Source organism: Elephas maximus, chromosome 4, assembly GCF_024166365.1.
Source record: "Elephas maximus indicus isolate mEleMax1 chromosome 4, mEleMax1 primary haplotype, whole genome shotgun sequence".
Taxonomy (NCBI): domain Eukaryota; kingdom Metazoa; phylum Chordata; class Mammalia; order Proboscidea; family Elephantidae; genus Elephas; species Elephas maximus.
This window is the reverse complement of record NC_064822.1, coordinates 179,280,210-179,293,889: the sequence shown is the minus strand read 5'-3', so window position 1 is coordinate 179,293,889 and position 13,680 is coordinate 179,280,210. Positions and strand designations below refer to the sequence as shown.

General features: G+C 37.3%; 1 protein-coding gene across 16 annotated transcripts in view; it reads left to right on the top strand.

Annotated features, from left to right (window-relative positions):
• RBFOX2 (RNA binding fox-1 homolog 2) overlaps nucleotides 1-13,680 on the top strand; it is a 333,110-nt gene that overhangs the window by 250,779 nt on the left and 68,651 nt on the right. For all 16 annotated transcript variants that reach the window (XM_049884313.1, XM_049884311.1, XM_049884323.1 and 13 more), the window contains one exon: nucleotides 7,053-7,277. In XM_049884313.1, the coding sequence (XP_049740270.1) occupies nucleotides 7,053-7,277 (225 nt within the window). The remainder of the gene's footprint in view (nucleotides 1-7,052; nucleotides 7,278-13,680) is intronic.

The window sequence follows — 13,680 nt, the reverse complement described above, 5'->3', positions numbered from 1 at the left end:
TGAAGTGGTGCACTCAGCACCAAAAGACTGAAGGAGGAGAGAGAAAATTATTTCCCTATTAGGGTCCATTCCCCCTCCTTCCCAATACCAGATCCAAACCAAACCCATTGCCGTTGAGTTGATTCCGACTCATAGTGACTCTACAGGACAGAGTAGAACTGCCCCATAGAGTTTCCAAAGAGTGCCTGGTGAATTCAAACTGCTGACCTTTTGGTTAGCAGCCGTAGCATTTAACCACTATGCCACCAGGGTTTCCTCCTCCCCAGTAGCACAGGAGACATCATACACAATACCCAGACCTAGAGGTAATGGAAGGGTACGATAGGCGACAGAGAACAGGCTTTTTCCCTGAACAATTATGGGCAAAAACAAACTTAAGGTTTTCATACCATAATTCCAAGAACTGGACAAAGGCAAGATTTTTATGTAAAGCAGTCCTTAGTACCAAGTAGGAATGATCTGTGGACACTGGAGACAGCTGAATTTTGATGCTGTATAACTTTAAAATGAAAGACAGTTAAGAATTTTTGTCTAGATGTCACTACTGCTAAGAGCGGTACAATAACTCAGTGATTCAGTTCATATTGGCTTCCCCTTATTGATTATATTTTCTCATCATTCTTTATACATTAAAAAGTATTTATACTTTATAAGTTTTATTTTTAGGGGAAGAGGAAACCTGGGATTTTGGATAGATATGTTCACTATCTTGATTGTGGTGATGGCACTTTGGGTGGTGATGTTGGGTACTGTCAGGTCGATTCCAACTCACAGCAACCCTACGTGACACAGTAGCACCCATAAGCTTTCCTAGGCTGTAATCTTTACAGGAGCAAGATCACCAGGTCTTTTTTCTTTTCTTTTTTTCAAATGGGCGTATATATGTCAAAACTTCCCAAATTGTACACTCTAAATAAGTGCAGTTTATTGTATTTCAGTTATACCTCCAAAAAGCTGTTTGTTTTTATTTTGCTGAGTTGAGGACTAAAAGATTGGACTTATTGCTGTTCATATGCATTTCCATGGCTGCTAGTGAGGTTGAGCATTTTTGTTAGAGTAACTATTTGTATTTCATCTTCTGTGAATTGTTCAGTTATATCCTTCCCTGCCTGTCAGTTGTGTGTGTTTCTTACCAATTTGTTTAACCCCTTCTTGCATGAGTGATGACAATCCAGAGTCCATCCGTCTCGTCTGTTGCAGATATTTTCTCCTAGTTAATTTTTCTTTTGACTCTGAAGCATATCCCCCCTTTCTTCCTGCCTTTTCCCCCCTTTCTTCCTGCCTTTTCCCCCGCTTCCTCTCACCATCCTTCCCTTCTTTTCCTTCCTAAGGGAGCCAAATCTGTCATCGTGTCCCCCCCCGATTTTTAGGTTTCCATCTTGCTTAGGGATCTCCCACCTCTGGTTACTTCCAAGCTTTCTTATATTTTCATCATTTTAGTTGTTAAATTAGGCTGTATTCTTTCTCAGGTTTTTTTTGTTGTTGTTGTTGTTATGGCATGTGAGCTGAGGGACTAATTTTATTTTCTTTCTGATAGTAGGCAGCTTTTTACAAATACTATATGATAAACAAATCATTCTTTCTCCCACTGAATTGAAATGTCACCTTTATCTTTTATCAAGCTTCCATATAAATGTGAATCGGTTTTAGAATTATCATTGTTCCATTGATCACTTTGTATATTCTTTCTGTTTAATTACAGTAGTTTTAGGCAAGTTTTAATATAATGTAGAGCATGTGCCCACGTCATAGTTTTTTCCTTTTCCCGACTTTCTTAGTAGTTGTTCGAATACAAATTATAAACACATTTAATCCTGTTTCCTCCCCTAGGCACCATTTGCTTCTGATTGGAAATGACGTTAAGCAACGTATTATTTGAGAAGAATTAACATTTTTATTTTAAGTATTTCTTCAGAAACAAAATATGTCTTTCCAGTTATTCAGATCTTATTTTATACTACGTACTGCATGTTTTATATTGGAATTTGTCGTCATTTTGAGTAACTAGTTATTGCTAGATTTACAGTAATTATATATAAATCTTACAGATTTTTATTACTAGGTTCACTAGTTTGTAGTTAATTCTTTTGGCTTTTTAAAGTGTATAATCATATTTGTAAAGATAGTTGGTTTCTTTTTATGATATTTATCTCCATGTCACTTACTGTCTTACTGTGTGTAGAATGCATGATAGTGATGGATGCAATTGTCTTTTGATTTTTAATAACAGACATTAGTATTTTATAGTTTATGATATTTGCTGATGGTCTTTTTATTGCCTTTTTTTTTTTTCCTTTTCTTTTGGTATAATTAACATATAATAACATACTTACTGTCTTAGTTACCTAGTGCTGCTATAGCAGAAATACCGCAAGCAAGTGGCTTTAATAAACAAATTTATTCTTCCACAGTTTAGGAGGCTAGAAGTCAGAATTCAGCTGTAGGGGAAGGCTTTCTCTTTCTGTCGACTTGGAGGGAATGTCCTTGTCTCCTTTCAACATCTCTGGGCCCATATTTCCTTGGAAATTTCCATGTGTCTTCTTGTCAACCTCCTGAGTCTAGGAGGTTCTCAGTGCAGGGATCCCAGGTACAAAGGACATTCTCTGCCCTCAGCTCTTCTTTCTTGGTGGTAGTCGCTCCCTCTCTCTCTGCTCACTTTTCTCTCCTTTTATCTCTTATAAGATAAAAGGTGATACTGACCATACCCCAGGAAAACTCCCCTCCCATAGGATCAGAGCTGTGACCTGAGTAAAGTGTTGCATCCCACCCTGATCTTCTTTAAAATAACCTAATCTTGCCTCATTAACCACAGACAGAGGTTAGGATTTACAACACATAGGATGGTTAACATCAGATCACAAAATGGAGGACAGCCGTACAATACTGGGAATCATGGCCTAGCCAAGTTCACAAATATTTTGGGGGGATACAGTTCAATCCTTGACACTTACGAAGTGTCCAAGTTAATGAGTTTTAACAATTTAATAAATCTATGTATCCACCTCTCATAACTAGATATATAACATTTCCATTGCCCTAGAGTGTTCCTTCGTGCCAAATTTCAGTCAACACTTTCTCCCCACCCGAAAGGTAATTACATTCTGACTTCTGCCCCCATTTATTAGTTTTTCATTTTCCTGTACTTCGTATAATTGGAATCATATGGTATGTATTTCCTATGTCTGGCTTCTTTCGTTCAACACAGTTTTAAGATTGATCCATGTTATTGCAAATTCCAGGAGTTCATTTTTTTTTTTTTTTTTTCTTTTTCCTGAATAGCATTCCGTTTTGTTAATAGACTACAATTTGTTTATCCATTCCCCTATTGATGTATAGTTCTTTTCCATTTGGGCCATTAAGAAGAAGGTTTCCATGAACATTCTTGTGCAAGTCTTTTTGTAGATATGCTTTCATTTGGGGGAAGGTAAATACAAAGAGTATTTAACTTTATAAAAAAGTAAAACTGTAAAACAGTTCTGCAAAGTGCTTATGCTATTTTCCATTTCCACAAGCAACGTATGGAAAATTCTGGATATTCCACATTCTTTTTAACATTTGGTGTTTTCAGTCTTTTAATTTAGCCAGCCTAGTGGGTGTGAAATAGTATCTCGTTCTGGTTTAATTTCACATTCCTGATGACTAATGTTGAACCACCGTTTCATGTATTTTCTGTCCATTTATGTATCTTTTTGTGGGAAGTATCTGGTCAAGTCTTTAGCTCATTAGAAAAAGTTTTGGTTAGTTATTTTAATTATGATTTGTAACAGTCCTTTACAGAATTATTCCATATAGTATAAACAGCTATAGAATCTGTATAAATGTCCTTTGTCATATACACGTATTATGAATATTATCTCCCAGTCTCCTTCTTGTCTTTTTATTATCTTAATGATGTCCTTCAAAGAGCAGTGGTTTATGATTTTGATCAAGTCCAGTTTATAAATTTTTTCTTTAATGGTTCTTGTTTTTTTGTGTCCTAAGATTTTTTTTTTTTTTACTATCACAAAATTGTGAAGATTTTCATGTTTGCCTCTAGATATTTAGCTTTTATGTTTAGATCTGTTTTCTCTGTCAAGTTAATTTTTGCATAAGAGTTGACATTTATTTTTCCAGCAGGTACTCAGCTGTTCGTTTGTTTAAAAGCCTTTCCTTTCCCTATTGAATTGACTTGATGCCTTGTTCAAAAACAATTGTGTCTATTTTTGGATCTTTTCTATTTCATTGATCTGTTTTTTTTGTCCTTAAGTCAATACCACACTGTTTTAGCTACTGTAGCTTCATAGTAAGTCTTGAAATCAGGTGGTTTAAGCCCTTTAATTTTGTCCTTTTTCAAAATTGTTTTGGCTATTTTAGGTTCTTTGCATTTCTGTATAAATTTTAACATGAAGTGGTCAGTTTCTGTAAAAATGCCTGCTGGAATTTTTGTTGCCTTTGTGGAATTGGGGTGCATGGTAATCTTAACACTATTGAGTCTTCCATTCCCTGATCACATATTTCTCCATTATTTAGGTCTTCTTTAATTTGTCTTAGCAATATGGCTTAAGACACTATCTAACCTTGTAGATCTTATCAATATAACTGCCACTAATCCATCTCCTTAACATCATAGCGATAGGATTTACAACATACAGGAAAATCACATAAAATGGTGGACAGTCACACAGTAGTGGAATTAATGGCCCAGCTAAGTTGACAGCTGTTTGGGGGGGGGGACACAATTCAATCCATGGCAGTTATTTTTTTTAATTGCTCATAGTTTCACTTTTTATTTATTCTTTGGCCCAGATGTTATTTAGAACAGTGTTTCTTAATTTCCACATGGTTACAATTTTTGGTCACTGATTCTTAATCTTACTAAAGAATAGCTCATGAATGTGGTTTGTAAAAATATCTGTTTTGAGGGATTTGTCAGTGTTTTCTTTGGAGTAATTTAGGTGATTGACTATTTTTCCATGGGCACTGGACAAGTATGTAAAATCTGTGAATTCATATTAAGTATGACAAAAAGCTTGTTCAAATCTACGTTGTTGTTGTGTGCCCCCGAGTCAATTCTGACTCATAATGACCCTATAGGACAGAGCAGAACTGTCCCACAGGGTTCCCTAGGCTGAATCTTTACAGGAGCAGATCACCAGGTGTTTTCTCCCGTGGAGTGGCTGAAAAGGTTGAACTGCCCACCTTTTGGTTAGCAGCTGAGTGCTTAATCGTTGTGCCACCAGGGCTCCTTAACCCTTACTTTGTTTATCTATCAAACTACAGAATGGTAAAATGGCTTGCCCAGAGTGACAGGATCTGTGTATGGCAGAGCTGGAATTCAAAGTCAAGTCTTGCAGTTCTAACTACACTTCTCTTTTTACTAAATCATAGCAGAACATCATAAATTTGAAGAAAATCAAATGACAGAATTGAGAGATTTTCTTAAAGGTTAAATAGTGACTTAAAGATGTAACTAGACTTATGTCCTTCCCTGATACCTGATTTCATTTAGGCAGCCTTGGAATTTTTTTTTTTTATAAGATAATATCCAGTTTAATGGCTGTCAAGGTAATGTTGAAAGTCTGAGATGATACTTAGAAAATGCTGCTGAAAGTTCCCAGGAGTCTCAGTGAGTAGAGGATCTCCTCTCACACTGAGTAGAAAGGATAATTGAGGCTGAGAAAGGGGGTTTTGAAAGAAATGATGTTCATCACTGGGAGAAATAAAGGACATAAACCCAGATTTTCAGCTTTTCACCTCTAAAGTTTTGATGTCTAAAACAAGGGAGGAAAGCTTATATGTAAGTGCAAACATTTAAAGCCTTTAGCCATCTCTGCCATCTGCATCCAAGATAGTGTCTCAAGAGCTTGCTGACTTGGATCTTCAGTAAAATAATGGTTTTGCTTTTTGTGAAATAAAATGGGAGGTGAGGAGGTCAGTCATTGAGAAGGGGAGGTGGAGGCTTCTCAATATGTGTTACACCTGATATAAACTCCTCCATTGCACCTGAACTTGAAGACAGACGTGAGAGAGGAACTATAGAGCTAAAATCCAAACCAAACCAAACCCATTGCCGTCAAGTCAATTCTGACTCATAGCAACCCTACAGAACAGAGTAGAACTGCTCCACAGGGTTTCCAAGGAGCGCCTGGTGGGTTCAAACTGCTGGACTTTTTGGTTAGCAGCTGAGCTCTTAACCTCTCTGCCACCAGGGTTTCCATAGAGCCAAAATAACCTCTAATAATTTTCTGTAGCAAATGTATATTCTTTATTGACATTTCAAATGTCACACTGGATCCCAGATAAGCATCTGGGAATGACATCAGCTGGAGGGGAGTTCTGCTGTGCTGAAAGCCTTATAATCTGGCAGTAATTTCGAAAAACACTGTCTCTGATTTTTTGTCTTGGGAAATTTTTCTGTATTTCTGACATTTCCAACTAAAGGAAAGTTTTTTTTTTCTCTTGTTTTATTAACCTAGTAGCCAAGTTCATGTAAATTTCTACCTTGAAATTCAAAGATTAAATTTTTTAGTAATATACTTCTCCTGAACTCTGTGCTCTAAAAATCTAGAGGTCTATGTTGTCCGGTTTTGAGACTTTAATTTATAATGTCATTCTGCCTATTACTATGAATTATAATTTTTAAATTGATTAGTTTCCCTTTGGTTTCCTCTTGGGAATCACTAAAAGAATATAGAGTATTCTAAAGAAAATACTAGGAGCTCAAACTAGTTTGAACTCTACAGTAATTTTATAATGTATCTTGTTTGAGAAATTTGCTGCCTTTTTTTTTTTAAACTTGGTTTACAGGGAAAGCTTTGACTCTTTGGCATTTTAGCCAGCTTTAATATGATTTTGGACCTGTCTAGTAACCACCAATTGACATCGGGTGTGTGTGTGTGTGTGTGTGTGTGTAACAATATTTTCCTCAATCACGGAGCAATAAGTGTCGTGTTTTACCTGAGCAGTGACAGAATATTCAGAGAATTCTGTATATTCATCTTAAAAGTAATTGTGTAATGAGAATTTAAAGCCACTTTTTCTCCTGTTTCTCTCTTTCTCACTATTTGTTTTAGGGTAACCAGGAGCCAACAACAACTCCTGATGCAATGGTTCAGCCTTTTACTACCATCCCATTTCCACCACCTCCACAGAATGGAATTCCCACAGAGTATGGAGTGCCACACACTCAGGACTATGCCGGCCAGACCAGTGAGCATAACCTGACACTCTACGGAAGTACACAAGCCCACGGCGAGCAGAGTAGCAACTCACCCAGCACACAGAATGGATCTCTTACGGTATGTGGATTAGAAGGTGGGAAATGGAAGGCCGCGTGGCATCATGTGGAAATCTTTGCCTTACTCATAAGACTACAACACCCTTTGAATTAATTTAGCATTTATATAAGTACAGTTTGACTTGAAGCATTGTGATTGGAAGATAGAGATTTAGAATTAAAACTCACTGTCACTGCCTAGGAGCTTAAAGTGTGGAAATGAGACAGACAGTATAACAAGGTAAGTGCAGTGGTAGAAGGAAACAGGAGGATGCTATTCTTTCCAACTTCACCAGGAAACCTCCACATTGCAAAATCCCATGGTTCCTTCTCTGTTCTCATCTTTCCCAACCTCTTAGCAGCACACATGCCTCCTGGCTTCTCCTTTTGAAATACTTAGTCTCTTGGCTTTCGTGACACCGCACTCTGCTGATTTTCCTCCTAAGCACTGGCTGTGCTTTCTTAGTCTCCTTTGCTCAATCCTCCTCTGTTCAACTTCTGAATGTTGGAGTACCCCGGGATTGGGTCTTGAGACCCCTTTCCTTCTATTCTGTCTCCTCTCTGTGTATCATCTCATTGCTCCCCTAACACATGCAGATGTCCCTCAAATTTATGTTTTTAGTCCGAACTTTTTCCTGAAATCCCAGACTCAATAATCCAACTGGCAACTTGACATCTCCCCCAGGATGTCTGCCAGGCATTTTAAACTTGATAGGTCTAAAACTACCTTGAATTTTCTCCCCAAAATATATTTCTCTCTTAATCTTTCTCATCTTCTTAAATGATACTGGTAAATTCACTAGTTGCTCAAGCAAAACCTAGGAGACATTCGTTCATTTCCCTCGTCTCTCCATCCAGTTCATTAGCAAGCCTTGGCAGCCACACTTGGAAACGTTTTCCTACCGCCTCGTCTTCTTTTCATCTTTCGTACTACAGCTGGATATTGTACCTGGTTACGAGCTCGGCCCTTCTGCCAGATTGCTTGGGTTTGAGTCCTGTTTGACCCCTATTTGCCAGTATAATCTTAGACAAGTTTTTTAATCTCTGTCTTGGCTTGCTCATATGGGGTTTTTATGAGATTTAAAGGTGCTTAAGCACTCGCCTGCTAACCTACAGGTTGGTGGTTCAAACCCACCCAGCAGTTCCACAGAAGAAAGACCTGGCAATCTACTCCTATAAAAATTATAGCCTAGAAAACCCTATGGGGCAGTTCTACTCTTATCGCATGGGGTCACTATGAGTCAGAGTTGACTTACGACACACAACGGCAGTCGTCATCATAGAGTCCCTGGGTGGTGCAGACAGTTAAGTGCTTGGCTACTAACTGAAAGGTTGGCAGTTTGAACCCACCCAGAGGCACCTTGGAAAAAAGGCCTGGCAGTCTGCCTCCAAAATACCACACCCTTAAAAATCTTAGGGAGCACAGATGTACCCCGCAATACATGGGGTGGCTATGAGTCAGAATCAGTTTGACAGCAGCTGTTTTATGCGTGTGTGCATGTGTGGTTTTTTTAATCATCGTTGTCACCACTGTAGTTCAAACCACGTCACTTTCCGGTGTTACTACTGCCTAACTTATTCATCCTCTACAAAGCAGCCAAGGTGGTGTTTTTATTTTCATGCAAATTATTCTATTTTCTTGCTTAACTTCTATGGTTTCCTAATATGGTTAGACTAAAACCCACACTCTTTACTTGGTTCGCTAGTCCCTGGCCCCAGCCTACCTCTTTGACCTCACTTCTGACTACTGACTTGCTAAAGTAGTCATTATAAATTGACAGTAGGTTTATGTATCACGTGCATATTGACATATAGGAAACCATATTGTCTCTGGAATTGTGTGGTATGTTTCCAAAGATAAAAATGTTCTCTAGTATGCACAGAACAATAAGCAATATCATGATAAACGGAGAAAAGATTCAAGTTGTCAAGGATTTCATTTTACATGGATCCACAATCAACGCCCATGGAAACAGCAGCCAAGAAATAAATGATATATTGCATTGGGCAAATCTACTGCAAAAATCCTCTTTAAAATGTTAAAAAGCAAAGATGTCACCTGGAAGACCAGGATGTGCCTGACCCAAGCAATGGTTTTTTCAGTCACCTCATATGCATGTGAAAGCTGGGCAATTAGTAAGGAAGACTGAAGAAGAATTGACACCTTTGAATTGTGGTATTGGCGAAGAATATCGAATATGTAATGGACTGTCAAAAGAACGAACAAATATGTCTTGGAAGAGGTACAGCCAGGGTGCTCCTTAGAAGCAAGGATGTCAAGACTTTGTATCACGTACTTTGGACACATAATCAGGAGGGATCATTCCCTAGAGAAGGACATCATGCTTGATAAAGTAGAGGGACAGCAAAAATAGAGGAAGACTATCAACGAGATGGATTGACACCGTTGCTGCAACAATGGGCTTAAGTATAACAATGATTGTGAGATTGGCACAGGACCGGGCAGTGTTTTGTTCGGTTGTACATAGGGTCACTATGAGTAGGAACTGACTCAGTAGCACCTAACAACAACAAAAACCTATGGCTAGTTTTTAGATTTTTTTTTCTGCCTTTCCCATATCGGATTATCAAAAGGAGAGCTTTATGCAGCCTGTAAGCCACTTGATAAGATTTACTTTCTAGTAAAGACCCTTATAGTGGAAGCTTTTGTTGCATGAAGATGGATTTAACCTGCAAATACTTTCCATTTTCTTTTGCTAGATATTGGACTACCAAGAAAGCCCTTCTTTCCTTAGGAAAAAAAAAAAAAAAAAGTTATCCTTTCAGTGTTGGTCAGTTATATGTAGGCACATAATTTTATAGTTCATGAATAGTGCACTACAGTAGAGAATTTATTTGAAGAGTCTAGTCATGATTTGGACAACAAATGAGGCTTTCCGTAACATTTGTTCCAGAATCATGAATATACAGGCTGGTGTATTGGCTGCATTTCCAAATAACTTCCAAATGATGATGAATTTACAGACCTACCAGAATAACTGTTTGAACAAGAGTGAAAAAGAAGAAATAAAACGTAACTCTGAGCCTTTTTAAGGTAATTTAATTAGGAAATCAATTTCTTTACTAGTTATTAGTTGATTAAAATTTCCTGTTCCTTGTTAAGTCAGCTGAGAATTGGTGTCTTTCTAGGAATTTGTCCATTTCATCTAAATTGCCTAATTTGTTGGTATAAAACTATTTGTAATAATCCAGCATAATCTGTAGTAATGTCCCTAGTGATGTCTCTTTTTTTTCTTGGTGGGTCTAGCTAAGGTTCATTAATTTTGCAGATCTTCTCAAGAAACCAACTTTTGGTTTCATGGAGTTTTACTAATTCTTTTTTCTATTTTGTTGATTTCTACTCTGTTCTTTATTATTTCCTTCCTTTTATTTGATTTGAGTTTGATTTGGTCTTATATTTCTAGCTCCTTGAGTTGGAAGCTCAGATAGTTGATTTTAGGCATTTCTTCTTTCTGGTATATGTTTAAAGTTATAAAATTTCCCCTTAGCTGTATCCCATAAAATGTGGCGTATTGTGTTTTCATTTTCACTCAATTCATGATATTTCTAAAGTTTTCCTTATGATTTCTTCTTCGATCCTGGGTTACATTAGAAGTGTTTTGTTTAATTACCAAATGTTGAGAGTTTCCCAGATTTCTTTCTTTTGTTGGCTTACAATTTAATTACACTGTGGTCAGAGAACATAATTTTTTATGACTTCAATCTTTTTAAATTTATTGAGACTTGTTTTATGGCCTAGCATCTGGTCTGTCCTACAGAATCTTCCTAGTACATTGACCCTTTTATCAATATGAAATAGCCCTCTTTGTCTCTATTGATATTTCTTGTGTTACGTCTATTTTATCTGATATTAATATAGCCACTCCAGCTCTGTTTGGGCTACTGTGTTAAATGACATATCTTTTTTTTTTTTTTTTAATCATTTTGCTTTCAGCCTCACTGCACCTAAAGTGTGTCTCTTGTAAAAGAAACATACCACTAGATCTTTTATCCAGTCTAACCATTTCTGCCTTTTTATTGGAACATTTAGTCCATATTTAATGTAATTATTAATATGGGTGAATTTATGTCTGCCATTTTATGGTTTGTTTTCTATATATCTCATGTCTTATTTTGTTCCTCTGTTCCTTCACTGATTTGTGTTAAATAATTTTTACTGTACCATTTTGATTCCTTTGTTATATTTTAAAGCTTCTTCTTGTATTTTCTTAGTAGTTGGTCTAGATACTATCTTAGACTTAGCACACCTATGAGGATTGGTTATGTGAGTTACTCTGGTAAAATATAGCTTCTTTGCTCCAGTATAATTCCATTTCCCACCCTTCTTTGAGTTATTGTCGTGTATATTACATCTACCAAACCCATTACCATTGCGAAGATTCAACTCACAGTGACCCTATACAATGGGGAGTAGTAGTGTTTCCAAGGAGTGGCTGGTGGATTCTAACTGCTGTCTTTTTGGTTAGCAACCAGGCCCTTAAACCACTGTGCCACCAGGGTTTCATTACATCTACATATATTATAAATGCAACAATAAAGTGCTATTACTTTCAACAATCTTAAGTTTTTTCAAAGAAGTTTTATCATTTCTGGTGATCTTCGGATCTTCTATGGATCCAGATTTTTGTCTGGTATCATTTCCTTTCATCCTAAATGACTCCTTTAGTGTTTTCTGTAGGGGGTTGTCTGCATGCAACAAATTCTGTTTTTCTTTATCTGGAAATATCTTTTGTCTTTATTTTTGAAGGACAGTTTTGCTAGCTACAGAATGCTTGGTTGACAGTTCTGCCCACCCCACCTAGCACTTTAAATATGTCTTCCCACTACCTTTTCACCTATGATGAGAGCCTGCTGTTTCTGAGGAGAAGCCACCATTAATCGTATTGTTGGTTCCCTGTATGTGATGAGTTACTTTTCTGTAGCTGCTTTCAAGATTTTGTTTGTCTTTGGCTTTGAACAGTTTGATTATGATGTGTTTAGATGTAGAACTCTTTGATTTTATCATACTTGGGGTCTGTTGAGATTTTTGGGTCTGTACATTAATGTTTTTCACCAGATTTGGGAAGTTTTCCCCTTTGGGACTCAAATTACGCATATATTTATCCCTTTGGGACTCAGATTACACATATATTGGGATACTTGATGTTCTCCCATAGGTCACTGAAGTTCTTTACATTTTTCTTCAACATTTTTTCCTCTCTTTTTCAGATTGAATATCTGGTGATCCCTTTCAGTTCACTCAATCTGTTTTAGCATCTTAAATTTGCTTTTGAGCCTATCTAGTAAATTTTTTATTTAGGTTGTTTTACTTTTCCCTTTAAGAATTTCCATCTATAATTTCTGTTATTCTATTGAGATTTCTTATCGGATTTCCCTTTAATTCCTTGAATAGATTTTTAATTGCTGTTTTGAAGTTGTTTGCCAAATCTATTTGCCCATTTCTTGTCTGTTTAGTTACTATTTGTCTTCCTGAGTCTGGATCATACTTTCCTGTTCCTTGGAATGTCTTGTAATTTTTTCGTGAAAATTGGACATTTTAGATAATTTATTGCAGTGACTGTGGAGTGTTATTTATTTTTCTAACAGGTATGCATATGTGTTTTAAGTAACTTGCCTGAATTTAACTTGCAGAAATCTGACTCACAGTGTGCATCCACTGATTTTTCTGTTTGTTGTTGTTAGGTGCCACTGAGTTGATTCTGACTCATAGCAACCTGTGTACAACAGAATGAAACACTGTCTGGTCCTGTGCCATCCTCACAATCATTGTTATGCTTAAGACCATTGTTGCAGCCACTGTGTCAATCCATCTTGTTGAGGGTCTTCCCTTTTTTTCACTGACCCTCTACTTTACCAAGTATGATGTCCTTCTCCAGAGACTGATCCCTCCTGATAACATGTCCAGAGTATGTGAGATGCAGTCTCGTCATCCTTACCTCTAAGGTGGATTCTGGCTGTTTCTGTTTAGTGATTTTAATTTTTATTTTTACTTTTTTAGCCTGGCTGTTGCTCGTGGGGTTGCCATGAGTTGGGGGCCAACTCAGCAGCAGCTAACAACAACAACCTGGCTAGGAGTCACCCCTGTGTTTCTGTAGCTCAGTGGTCAGTCAGTGATTTGGGGAGAGATTGTGCTTAAGTACCTGAAGCATCTGAACTATCCACCGTCTGTCGATCCATCTTATGTGTTGGTTAGGGAGCGCATTCAAAGTTCAACCAGTTCTCAAGTCTACCTTGGCTTTTTCTTTCTGTTAGGACTTCTCAAGTCTCCCCTGCTCATCCATGTAAGTTTTACATTCTATTCAGCCAGGGATGTGAGGAGAGCATATCTCCTCATCAAATTTTTTATTGGTTCACCACTCACCCCAGTTAGACTACAACCTCAAGCTAGGAGAACTGCGGGTTTT